This window comes from Pseudorca crassidens, chromosome 12 (assembly GCF_039906515.1).
Source record: "Pseudorca crassidens isolate mPseCra1 chromosome 12, mPseCra1.hap1, whole genome shotgun sequence".
Classification (NCBI taxonomy): Eukaryota; Metazoa; Chordata; class Mammalia; order Artiodactyla; family Delphinidae; genus Pseudorca; species Pseudorca crassidens.
Window position 1 is genome coordinate 2,909,343 of NC_090307.1, and position 12,638 is coordinate 2,921,980.

The 12,638-nt window shown below is 51.1% G+C and overlaps 1 protein-coding gene across 5 annotated transcripts in view; it reads left to right on the plus strand.

Moving 5' to 3' along the window:
* The window catches only part of MBP (myelin basic protein), a 112,945-nt gene that overhangs the window by 71,422 nt on the left and 28,885 nt on the right, over window positions 1-12,638 (plus strand). For all 5 annotated transcript variants that reach the window (XM_067698811.1, XM_067698814.1, XM_067698810.1 and 2 more), the window contains exon 4: window positions 5,948-6,369. In XM_067698811.1, the coding sequence (XP_067554912.1) occupies window positions 5,948-6,369 (422 nt within the window). The remainder of the gene's footprint in view (window positions 1-5,947; window positions 6,370-12,638) is intronic.

Sequence of the window (12,638 nt, forward strand, 5' to 3'; positions counted from 1 at the left end):
CTGAGGGGTTCAGTAGAGGCAGCATGGTATTCGGGTTTTGGGACTTCTGCACGGGTCGGGGGGAGTCTGTTGGAACCCTGGCGCGTCCCAGCCCTGCCCCTCCCAGGAGGCCACCAGCAGCGCTGGACCCAGAGCCTCCACTCGAGGTGGGCCTGTGAGGCGTCTGTGGACAGATGCAGCCTCTTGGGTCAAAAAGTGACCTGAAGACATGGCCCGGCCCTTTATTCTGAGATGATGCCTTTCCTGTTCTTTTGATACCCAAATTCCCTTTCTTTCTTTAGTGAAATGTAGGCTAGTACGTGGTAGTTACTTGTTTTCTCTTTATAGCTCAGCTGTAAATAAAATAAAAGCTTCTCGAAGCTCTGGATATGCCAGTGTGAAGACCTCACCCCTAACTTTTACTATTTTACTGGTCTGTGAAGTCTGGGAACCTCCTGTTGAGATGGGAATGATGCCTGTAAACAAAACAAGCCAACAGTGATGCTTTGCAGAGGGCTAAGCCTCTACCACACATTTTTAAAGTCTGTTATTGGCAAAACCTCTAATTGGGTGAGAGATGATCATTTATATCGTTTCCAGTCTCATTAAAGATCTGATCAGCCGTGAAGATGAAATTTTATTGAACTTCCCTGACGATTCCTTATGGAAGGATGATCCCTTACGATCGATCCCTCTCTAATCATAGGAAGAAATGTTAAATTAATTGTAGTGAAAAGAAGAACACTTTTATCTTATTGATAGGTGGTTTTCATTTTGTCGTTAACTTTAACAGACTGATGCACTCACGGAGGGGATTTCTGTATTATGTGTTGTTCTGGTTTGATGAGCGATACAGCCCTGCTCTGAGAAACTGAATACGTCCTTTCTATTCCTGTTGACCTGAGAGCCTGTGGCATTTGGAGAAACGGGCGAACTCAGAAGGTGAAGCCGCAGCCCATGCTCACGCTGACCCTCCTTGATAGACTCAGGATGTTCCCATGGTGGTGGGAACAGAGCTGCCCGCCCGGGTCAGCGCAAAGCTGGGAAAAGCCCTGAGTTCCAGCGGGACAAGTGCTGTCCCCACAGGCGCGGCTTCCCGACGAGAGCACTCAGGGCCACAGGACACCGGACACCGAGGGTGGCAAACACCCGACACCACCACGCGCTCCAGGTCATCAGCATCTTTGACAGTGAACTTCCCTGATAATTACGTGCTCTGAGCTTGGGTGAACAGGAGGTGTCACTGACCGCGTACACTGCTCGGTTAAAGGGCAAACCTAGTTACTGGGAGAATGAATAACTCACTGCCCACTCCACCCCGGCCTGTTAAAAAAAAGAAAAATGCAGAATGGGGGGCCATCCTATGGTTTCTGACTTTCTGGGTCTGGGGTGCGCCTCGGCATCTGTGTGTGTCCTCACGTTTGTAGGCACACACGCGTGCACGCATACATGTGGTTTTGATGAAAGTTGGTGATGGAATATGATTTCCATGGCTGTGATGGAAAAAAGCATAAGACACACAGTCTAGGTAAAAACAGTCGTATTTAAATATAGAACAAGATTCACTTCATCATCACAATTTGAGATGATCTTATATGAATATGTATGTGATGTGTGTCGTTTTCTGGTTATAGCAAAAATGATATGGAATCATAGAAAATAATGATTTTCAGGCTTCCTCAACTCAGCTTTTTTGGGTGTTAACAGTCATTAACATATTCTGCCAAGAGCAGCTGATGTAGTAAATTGTGGGCAGATGTATGCGTGCAGGTCAGGGTGGGGGGGAACGGAGCCCCGCAGAGTGCTGGGGGCTTCCAGGGCCGTGTCTTGCAGGAAGGGCCCAGGCTGGGCTCTTAGCTCAGGATGGGAGCGCTCTAGGATGTCCCTCCATCTCTCCCGGTCAGTCCCTCTGTTAAACAGAAACGTTTTAGCCATCGGTCATCTGCACTTACATGTGACCCTGAGAGGCAAAACCTAGTGCCAGTTCAAGCCAGCAGGGGCTGGCGCAGGCTTGCGGGGCGCCCAGCTGGGGATGGTCTGCGGTCGGCAGAACGTAGACGGCAGCTGGGGACCCAGAATGAACATCACCGCCTCCGTCGAGTCCTGTTTCACTTTTCTCTGCCTCGGTTTCCTCACATGAGTAAAAGGGCTGGTAAAACGACCTGCCTCGCGGGGTTGCTGGTAACGCCCAGAGCATCAGCGAGCGCTCAGCTTTCCCTGTGGGCTGTGACCGGACACTGCGTTTACCGGAGGGGTGGCCCTGGGGCGCACCCAGCACGCCTGATCCCTGCGTGTGCTGCTGAAACGGGCTCGAGGTGCCGGAGGCCAGCACGTGGCTGCCCCTCCCCGTTCAGGACCGCAGATACCAAAGGCGGCTCGGGGCCCTTGCTGCGGAGCACGGGGGTCAAGCTCAGCCTCCAGGGCCCTTCTCGGTGACGCCCTGCAAGCCCTGTCTCTGGGCAGGTGGGACGCTGAGGACCCACAGGCCCAAGTGATGCTGCCGAGACCTTGGGCTGGAGCCTCCCTCGGGTGGTGACACCTGTGAGTTGCTCTAAAGAGTAAACACCGCCCCAAGGTCGCCATCCTGCTCTGTGGGGGGGTCTCTGAAGGCCCCAGAAGCCACCCTCCAGCCGGTGACGTCCTCTGCTCCTTAGAGACGGTCCAGGGAGCAATTCGTGATTTAATATCTCCACCCCCAGAAGTCCAGTGCACTTCCCTAAGTTTCCTGAGGTCATTTTAGCCATTAGATGGAGGTGGGGTTTTTTAAGACATTTGTGCAACTTCCTGTAGAATTTGTACAGTAATAGAGGATTACAAGTGCATGTTTGGGCAGTAGAGCCAGACCTGTGCCTCCCACATTGTGCACTAGAGGCTTTGCTCCAGACAGAGTCTAAAGAACTCTGCCCTGGGCTTTAACTCGACTAAAGCTGTTATTAATCGACAAATTGAAGCTGCCCTTGTCCCGACCCAAAATGCTGCAGACCCACAGATTTCAGCTTCTCCCTGTGCTCCTTGCGTCCTGGGAGAAGCTACTTTCAGGACACAAGCGCCCTTCTCTGTGCTTCACAAACACCCGTATTCAGAGACACAAAAGCCAACTGTTGTAAAAATATTAGCATTCAAAGGCGCTTGTGTTTCGTTAATGCATTTAATCATGTACAATATAGCGACTGTTTCCCCTTTACATGTGCATTAATTTATGTCAGCCACAGAATCTAAAGCACAGCTTGAAAATCAGGCTCTTTCTGTTGCAACCTATAAATCAGGATTGCATCCCTGCAACAATCTACAGCGTTGCGCCGGCCACAGCATTCTTCATGGTGCTTTTTCACATTGCTGCGATACAGTGAGGGATTGGATATGTGATAAATACTGGTGTTCTCGTGTGTTCAAGTAACCAGTGGTCATAAAAGACGTGGCATATTTGTAAGGCCTGTAGCGTGGCCGGCGTTAGGCACACCTGAGAGCTGTGTGCACCCTCTTAGCAGCAGAAAAAAGACCCCGGGATCACAGGGTCTGGCTGTTTGCCTGGTACTTGGTCTCCGGCAAACGTTTATGATACCCGTTGGGAGCCAGTTACTCTGCTTTGGAAACAGAAGTCAGTATACTGACTGCACGATGAGTGTCACCCACGGGACAGTCTCTTGACCCCTGTGACTTTGTTAAAGGAGTGTGGAATCCCTCGGGTTTTGTTATTTATATATTTGTGGAAGTAGGGGTTGTAGATATAAAAACTCCCCCGCATACATGTAACAAAAGGAAAGACCCTGTTGCAATCATCCCCCAGACACGTGCCGTTCCTTCCTGGCACCCCAAGGACATGACCTTGGCCCTGCGCCCTACCTCTCCCTTGACCATAGCCCCTCCCACCTGTACTCACCCGCACCTGTGCTCACCTGCAGGCTGAGCCTTCTCCTCCCTTGAAGTCTGGTCCCACCCACACCCCAATCCTTGGCTGTCTCTGGGCACTTTCTGCGAAGAAAACCCTTTGCCTCAGCCCTTGAAGCCCTGCATAGTCTGGCTGGCCTGTCTTGAATCCTCCTCCTCTCACCTCTTCCCTCCACCATCCCCTCCCCTTCCCTCCACCATCCCCTCGCCCCCTCCCCCCACCATCCCCCTTCCCCATCTACCCCCCCTCCCGCTCAGCACCTTAAGCCTTGCACGCTCGGGCTCCAGGCCTTCCTGCTTCTCCCCAGGGAACAGGCCAAGCTCGTTCCCGAGGACCCTGTCCTGGGCGTCCTTCTCTGCAGAAGTCCGTCCCCCCCCCCCGGCCACCCCGCCACCCCCAGCCCCGTCCTTGGCCCACACTCCCGTGTCGTCCAGCGGTCCCCTCAGGGGGCCTTCCTGATGCCCCTTACCCTGCTGTTTCCTTTCACACCGTTACTCAACATGAAACTACGCGTTGTGCCTGTGTCCTGTGGCAGCCACACAAATGACCGCAAACTGGGCGGCTGAAAACAATAGGAATTTCTACCCTCTCGGTTCCCAGGTGTGGGCAGGGCAGCGCTCTCCCCGAAGACTCGGGGGGAGGGTCTGCCCCGGGTCACCCGCCTCCCCGTGTTCCCGGCAACCCTGTCTTGTACACACACCAGGCCACGGTCTGCTTCCATGCCACGTGGCCTCTGTGTGTGTGTGTCTGCATCCAAATCCCCCTCTTCTCACAGGGACACTGGTCATTGGGTCGGGGCCCACTCTACTCTAGTGAGACCCCATCGTAACTGGATTACATCTGCAAAAGACCTAACCCTCAAATAAGTTCACGTTCACAGGTACTGGGGACGAGGATGTAGACACACCATTTGGGGGGGACATTATTCAACCCATAACGTTCGTTTTCATCTGTGTTCATGCGACAACGACCACATCTTGTTCACCTAGTGCAGGGGACATGACACTTGCTAGGTGCTTGGTAAGGATGGGTGGCTGGGTGGGCGGATGGATGGGTGGATAAGTGGATGGAAGGGTGGTTAGCAGATGGTCGGGTGGATAAGTGGATGGAAGGATGGATGGACGGGTGGATAAGTAGACAGACGGGTGGATAAGTGGATGGACAGGTGGTTAGTGGATGGATGGGTGGATTGTGGGTGGGTGGATGGATGGATGGATGGATGGATGGGTGGGTGGTCGGATGCTGCTGGTAAATGCTAGTACATAGATTTCTGGGCAGTTTGATGGATGGATAGTGTGAGTAAAGCCACATTTGCTGTAGGTAAGTAATAAACTTTGGAGAAGAACCTAACTACATGACATTCATTTATACCCACCCGTGGTAACTGAGAGCAAGATGGAGGTATTGTCATCCTCAAGAGAAATCCTGTGTATTTTTGTAAAAAGCCAAGGGAGGATGGTGCGCCACGTGAACTACCCCATCTCCACTTAAACTTTCTGGTTGCTGCTGCCTACAGAGGAGAAGCCAAACCAAAGTGTCCTGAACAAGTAGCGCTCTCTCATGCAAGAGGCCTCTTGTGGACTCTGGGTACTAAAGAGTTCTAAACGCCCCATTTCTTTAAGGCATGAATTGCAAAAGGTGTGGGCAGTTCCACTTTCAGCAAGAATGCTAAAAATACCTTTTGTCAAATAAGTGCTCCCAACACGCTTTGCTTAAGCACCAGTAGCCTTTTAGATGACAAACGTGCCGTCAAGGCACCTGCAACCCTGGAGCCCCCCAGGGCAGGCGTGGCAGCACCTAGGGGAGATTGTGTGCCTGGCCCTGTTTGCTCGGGAAGGCCCAGTGCCGGATCTGGAGCACCTGAGACAATTCCCAGGGCCTCTGAGACACAGAGCCGCCACCAGGATGCTCGGGCCGGATGGGCTCTGCCCAAGGCAGTCCGGGGCCGCGTGGAGCTCCTGGCGCCTGCGCACCCTGTGGATTTGATAGGAGACGGCCGGTTCCCCAGCCCGGGAAGAAAGCAGCATTGTCCGTGCCCCGCTTTGCACAGCCGTATTCATATCTCACTGTTGTTTGCAGATGTGGACCAGAACAATGGGACCCCCTTGCAGGACACAGCGGTGACAGACTCCAAGCGCACAGCGGGCCCAAAGAATGCCTGGCCGGATGCCAACCCAGCTGACCCCGGGGGCCGCCCCCATTTGATCCGCCTCTTTTCCCGAGATGCCCCAGGGAGGGAGGACAACACCTTCAAAGACCGGCCCTCAGAGTCAGACGAGCTCCAGACCATCCAAGAAGACAGCGCAGCTGCTCCCGAGGGCCTGGATGTGATGGCGGCTCAGAAGAGACCCTCCCAGAGATCGAAGTACCTGGCCTCGGCAAGCACCATGGACCACGCCAGGCACGGCTTCCTCCCCAGACACAGGGACACGGGCATCCTCGACTCCCTCGGCCGCTTCTTTGGCGCGGACAGGGGTGCACCGAAGCGGGGCTCAGGCAAGGTGAGCTCTGAGGAGTAGAGGCGCATGCAGGTCGTGCCTCCCAGGTGGTGTAAGCGGAAAAGGAAGGGAATCTGCAGGTGAACTCAGCCGTTAGAGGGAGTACAGCCTCCGTGCTGTCTGGGGAAACGTGTTGTCCTTGCTGGAGATGCTTACGGGTTCCTGGGAGGGGCCTGGGTCACGGCTTTCGATTTTTCCACCCTCTCTCCCCTGCTCACCAGGGATGCGGTCAGGATGTGGTCCGGGAAAGGAGAACGTCCTGAATTCACATCTCAGGGTGGTGTGGACGTGGGCACTGTGGTCTTTTGTGTCTTATGCTTGGGGGCTTTAGGGCTGACGTGGCTTCTGCTGCCCCCGCTTCGGGGCTCCACACTGGGCTATTGCCAACGCTTTCCTGGACTCAGTGCCGCTAGCTTCGTGTTGCTTTGCAACAATGATGTGATTGAGGACTTTGGAACAAACTCGAAATTTAAATTCGCCTTGAGCAGACGTTCTCTTTTGTCTGAGTTGTTTAGGGAAATAAATGAGTGTGAGGGATTAAATGAGTGCGTCTGTGAATCAAAACTGTATTAGTTTGTTATTCCATTCATTTGAATGTAGAATTTGTGAAGTTTCATTATTTAAATGTTCTGTAGATAAAAATGTGTCACAGGAGAAAACTGCTCCTATTGTGGTCCGGTTTGTGAAAGTGGCTTCTGGACTAGATTGTGAAGAGATCATCTGTGGCTGCTGCTTCACTGAAAAGCTAATCCCCAAGTGGCATTCCGATAGCAAACACATGGCACGCGCGGCACCTGGAGTTTAGAGTGTTGTATAGCTGGGTGATTTTGGAAGGAGTGAGGTTTTTCAAAAAAGTCCCTGGTTTATTGGGTGTGCTCACAAAACACCTAAGATGCAGCTTTGCTTCTGGCTGTGCCCTGTGCTTATTCTGAAAGGCCTTTGGGAAGTTGTAAGGGGCTTTGAGTCGAGTGTGGAGCAGAGGCCCTTTCATGGTGGTCCTATAACATCATCAACACTGGGGCACTGGGAGTTCAGGAGTTTCTCGAATTTGCTTTAGTCTCTAACTACAGTTCTTAAAATCAGTGACAATCCTGAAATGGTTGGAGATAAACACAGATGTCAGCTGCGCCTTTTGTGTGGTGTTAAAGGAGCGCTGAGCTTTCGGGGACCTGCTGGGAGCTGAGATCTGTCACGTGACACGTGGCAGGACTTCCTGTGAATAACTCCATGTACCTTTTGTGCTTATAGAATTCATTTTCTGATTGGTTTCTTCAGTGTCCTGTACTTGGGGGCAGTCTTCCCTCACCCTGAAATGTGGGTCCTCTCACCTATTTCTAATGCCGATTTCCATCCGAGATGCTTTATCAAGCACGGCTAGCAAACCACACCAGACCCTGACTGCCTAATCAAGTCTTGTTATTATGCAAAGCACCCCGTATGCATGCTGCGTCGACAGTTTTGAAACCTTAAACTATTCTGCTTAACCCAAAGAACAGGAAAAATAGATTTAAACTGTGCAGAAGAGATGAAGCAGTTGGATATAGCATATATTGCAAAACAAGCTTCATTTCGGTGGTAATGGGTTAAGTTAAAATCAAATCGTGAAAGCGTTTATGTCGACTGTTGTGACCGCATCTCAAAATGAATATATTAGACATACCTGTTTTTCTTCCTTTATGTAAAAGTACAACCTTGACTGCATCAAGTCTGATATTCTTCAACATTTTCAAAGAAAAGATTCCAGCCTCAGAAGTAGGCATCCACTTCACAAACTAGTCTTGCTAGGTTATCAAGGATTCAGAGAAATCAAAACATTTTCACAGGATTTTTAAACATAAAAACAATGTTTAAATAATGGATTTAGAACTTTTGAAGTATCAGTTCTGTTCACTACTGGATGTTGAGTAAAGAAGATTTTCGAATGAGCAGCCTTGCCCTTTAATGCCAAAGAAATCCATTAGAGTTCGAATGCAAAATCGTATCCGTAGTTGCTTATTGCAAACCCAGGCTAGGGATACATTCCTGTCGAGTATCTTTGCTGAAAGTGCGCAGTGGGCCTTACTGGCAGCCTTACTCAGCTCACCTGTCTTACTGTGGATTCTTTGTTCACTTTTAAACACTGGAGGTGTAAGCATAACACACTCTACACCCAGTGACACACCCGCAATGGCCTAGAAGCCTGCGGTGTTTATTGGTGTGGGCTTATTTTTTGGTTTTGATCTTATTTTTGCTTTGCTCTGTTTATAAATCAGGAGAGCCCTCCTTGTATTAGGTGCTAGAAAGGTCCTTTGGATCGAAGCGTGTGAAACTGATGGGAGCCCTTGGCTCCCGGAACAGGGGCTGTTTGTCGCCTGCCCCCCTCCTCCGAGGGCACGTGGGGTGGCCCCTGGGTGAGCGGCGGCAGCGCCCCCTGCCCTGGGAATGCACCAGCACACCCTCCCTCTGTGCGGCCGGGAGTTGACATTCGAGCAAAGCGCTCACAAATTCCTTGAGGCGGCATATACTTTCGAGAGAGCCGTACATGAAAAGTGCATTCACGAGACCACGCGCCTTTGTGGCAGGAAGAAAGAAAGGCGGATTGTTGCCTTTAAGAACCAGGTTTCCAAGTCCCTGGAACCTGGGGCCCTGTGAGGAATGGGCGGGTGGTCAGGACGGAGATGCCACTGCGTTTGGTCAGTTTTAGCGGGTGGAGGGGGTCCCCTAAGCTGCCCCACCTACCCTCCTGTCAGACCCGCCGCTCCGGGGCCAGCGCTGTACCCTGAGGCTTAACAGCAACATCGTGACCCGTTAGCTTGCGCAATAGCGAGGGTGGCCGCAGTGATGTGACACCCGGACATCCCCCAGTAGGGATGCAAGGGGACAGGCCTGTACCGCCGTCCTCCGCATCAGTCTGCTTTCCTACAGGTGTTTTACGGCAGGTTTCTGTGCTGGTGGTTATCCCTGTTTTCCTCCGTTGACTCCAGTCAGAGCTGCATTTACAACCTGCTGCTCTCAGCATCCTGTCGTCAGCATGCAGCATGACCTCCCTGCCTCTAACCTTGATTGTGTGGGATAAGAACGCTTGCTGTCATTCAGTGCCCCGGGGTCTAAGCAGTCTTGCAAGTTAATCACAATGTCCTGTTTCCTGCCTTTTTTTCCACTGCATTTCAATTTCACTGAACACATTTTAGTTCTACGGTAACAACTCCTCACCGTTACCATGGCACCCTAATGTTAGAGATGTATTCTGTAACCCCCCGGGGAGGGGGACAGTTGGAGGTGACAGGAAGGACACGGCAGGCAGTGTCTGAGCAGGGTGCCCCGCCCCGTGTGAGTCTAGCCCTGAAGTCGGGGCCGGCGGAGCTGCACTCGCTCATTTCAGCCGAGAGTGTCCACTCGCGATGCAGCGATGCACGAAACACGGATCTCAGCTAACGTGCGTCTACGTGGCCACGACCCAGCCGCTCAGTACATCCGTTTGCCAAGAGTCTTTCTAGAGAAAGATCCCTGTACGCTGGGTATATGTGTTTCTGCGCCCAAACACTTGTTGAGATTTCCTACAGGAATTCCTTCTGACGTGTCATTCCCCTGATCAGTTAGGGAGCCATTACTGATCGGCTCCCAGCGCTTTGCTGTGTCCTCCTGTGGCCTCACTCCTCCGCTGTCTTTAACCAGGCGCGAGGGAAATCGGAATGGTGCGCCCCTGTGTTGGCAGCCTTTGGCTGCGTCCTCTGAGTGAAACGTTTGTAGATTATGTTGATGTATTTAATGCTGATTGCCTTCTGTGATTGTATTCCGATTTGATTTTGTGATGACCTTTTTGCTTTTTATATATATCTTCCTTTTTATGCATTTATTAAACATTTTAACAGACTAATTGCATGTGATTTTTTTAAGTTGTCTTTTTTGGTGACCCTCCCTTTACTACTTTACACACGGTGTAACTGGTATTTTCATGACCTTCTGACACAACAGGTGAGTCTGGGGGCCTGAGCACACCCTTCTGCAGACTGTTCTCGTTCTGCCTGAGGCTTTTACTGTTTCTCTCAAAGCACCGTCCTGTACACGTTGGGGGAAATGACTGTATTCTCCCCTGTGCCTGGGACATGGGACCCTCAATAGCATTTACTGAGTGATTGAGCACAGGAAAGACGGCCCCCGCCTGGGCTCCCTGGGAGGGTACATACCAGGGGGTAGAAGAAACAGCGGAGAATCTGAACGTAGAGGCAGGCTGGTTCTTTTAAGGATGACAGGTAGTTTGTGAAATTGAGGGTAAGTTCGGGGTTGCTGGTGAACTAGAAATAAGTGCAAAGACATGGGATTAATTTCGATCTGTCTCCCATTCGTCTGTGCCCGTACCCTGCCACCAGACCCTGTCCTAACTCATCTCCTGTTAAACTCACTTCCATGTTATGGTGTTGCGTTCCATCATCGCTGATGTTCCTTTTGGTAGAAGGCACAGGCAATTCCTACCGGTTGGTGGAGAGCTTAGCTTGACATCTGAGGGAATATCTCATCATTAGGGCAAGAAAACACTCCCTCGATCTCTCGTGGAAATCACTAAGTATGGATTTAGCATCCCAGAATTGGAGAAATCTCTTCTCACACTCTGGTTTGATAGGTTATCTTAGAGTTTTTCCATTATGGACATCACCACACTCTTAAGCACTCGGGAAGCGTCCTGCTCCATGAGAAACAGTAGTAGGCGGACAGGGTGACACGCGGCTTCCAGAAGAGGCCTTCCTGCCTTTTCTCCTCCTGCCCTGCGGGTGCCCCACTCCTTCTGCTGGTGATGCTCTCCCTTTGATCCTGAGCACGTCTGGACGCAAGGTGGAGAACCTTCCTCTGCTCTCACACAGACAGACAGAGCTGTCTTCCGTCCTCCTGCCACCGCAGGAGAGGCAAGCCGTCAGGGAGGCATCCGTGGGCCAGTCTGTCGCCCAGGGGGCCACCCCATCTCAGAGCCGTGGGCCATCCCTGCCCCAGGCTGCGTGGCCAGCGCCCAGGAAGCCGGGGTGGCAGTAGAGGGGCCTTAACACCAGCCCCCAGAGCTGCCTGAAAATGTCGCAGAGAGATTGACCTCTTCATTAAGAAGGGATGTGGTCTTAAATAGAGGACTAGAAAATTCTTTGCCTTTGGACCAAGTGTAGGCATGGACCACAGGCCATTTTTGAGGGTTTTCACCCTCAGTGGGGACAGCCTGGCCTCATCAAGGCAGAGAATCCACAGGCTTATCCACTGAGGTGTGCTTCTAAGCAAGTACTCAGTGGTCTTATTTAAGTACCCAATACCGTGCATCAAAGTCGCCAGTACTTCTTGCTAGTATTGAAATAGCCTCTCCCAAGCGGAGACAATTGATTGTGAGGTGCACAGCTAAGTACACGCTCACCACGGATTTGCCTCTGGAAACCCTAGTGTGTTCACTTTACAGTAATATTTCTAGAATGCATAATATTTTCCTGTGTCATAACTACTGCTTATTTCCATGCATAACCGACTATTAACCTGGTTTTTAAAACTCCATTTCATCTGTAGCCAATGTAAGACATCCCTTGAAACCTATTACACTGATTTCACCTCTTGACCCCTATGAGGCTCTCTGTCTCTGTCTCTCTCTCTCCCTCTTTCTCTCTTGCCGTTTTGCTATGGCAGGTCAAAAGAGAGGAACTTCTTGCAGGCCCCTTACGTTGGTCCTGTAATACTATTCTCTCCACCACATCCCTCAACGTTGGTTGATTCGGCAGAAACTGTCTCGTAGCCGATAGAACAGAGAAAGCACGCTCAGTTAGGAGCAAATACTCTTCAGGAAGATTTATAACACTAGAGTTCAGGCTCGTTCACAGCTCATGAAGCAACTTCAGGTCCCTATTAATATTACTATTAAGCTCCTAAATGCCACCGACAGCAAAGAAGAACGGCCGTGAGAAAGCCTAGCTCCAAGTGGTCGGCTAGGATGCCTTCTGAGCGCTCTGTTGCTCTTGAAGTGGTTCCCTTCTACTGTGGAACAGACTGAGGGGACCCAACTGAGAGCCACAGGTAACCGCACAGAGCAGGAAAGACTTCTACTTGTAAATCCAGAGCAGAAGCTAACACACTTGCTCTAAAAGAAAAATAAAATAAAATAAAAACCCCCCGAGTGTAAAATCTATTCCATTACAGACTCAGAAAAGCCCTTTCAGCTCTTCACATGAAGCGGCCTTGGAAATCGTACATGTCTGGTGCCGGCAACATTTTTAAGGAAATTTGGTCACATAATGAGCTATAGGCCCCCAGAATAGACTCCGGGAAATAAC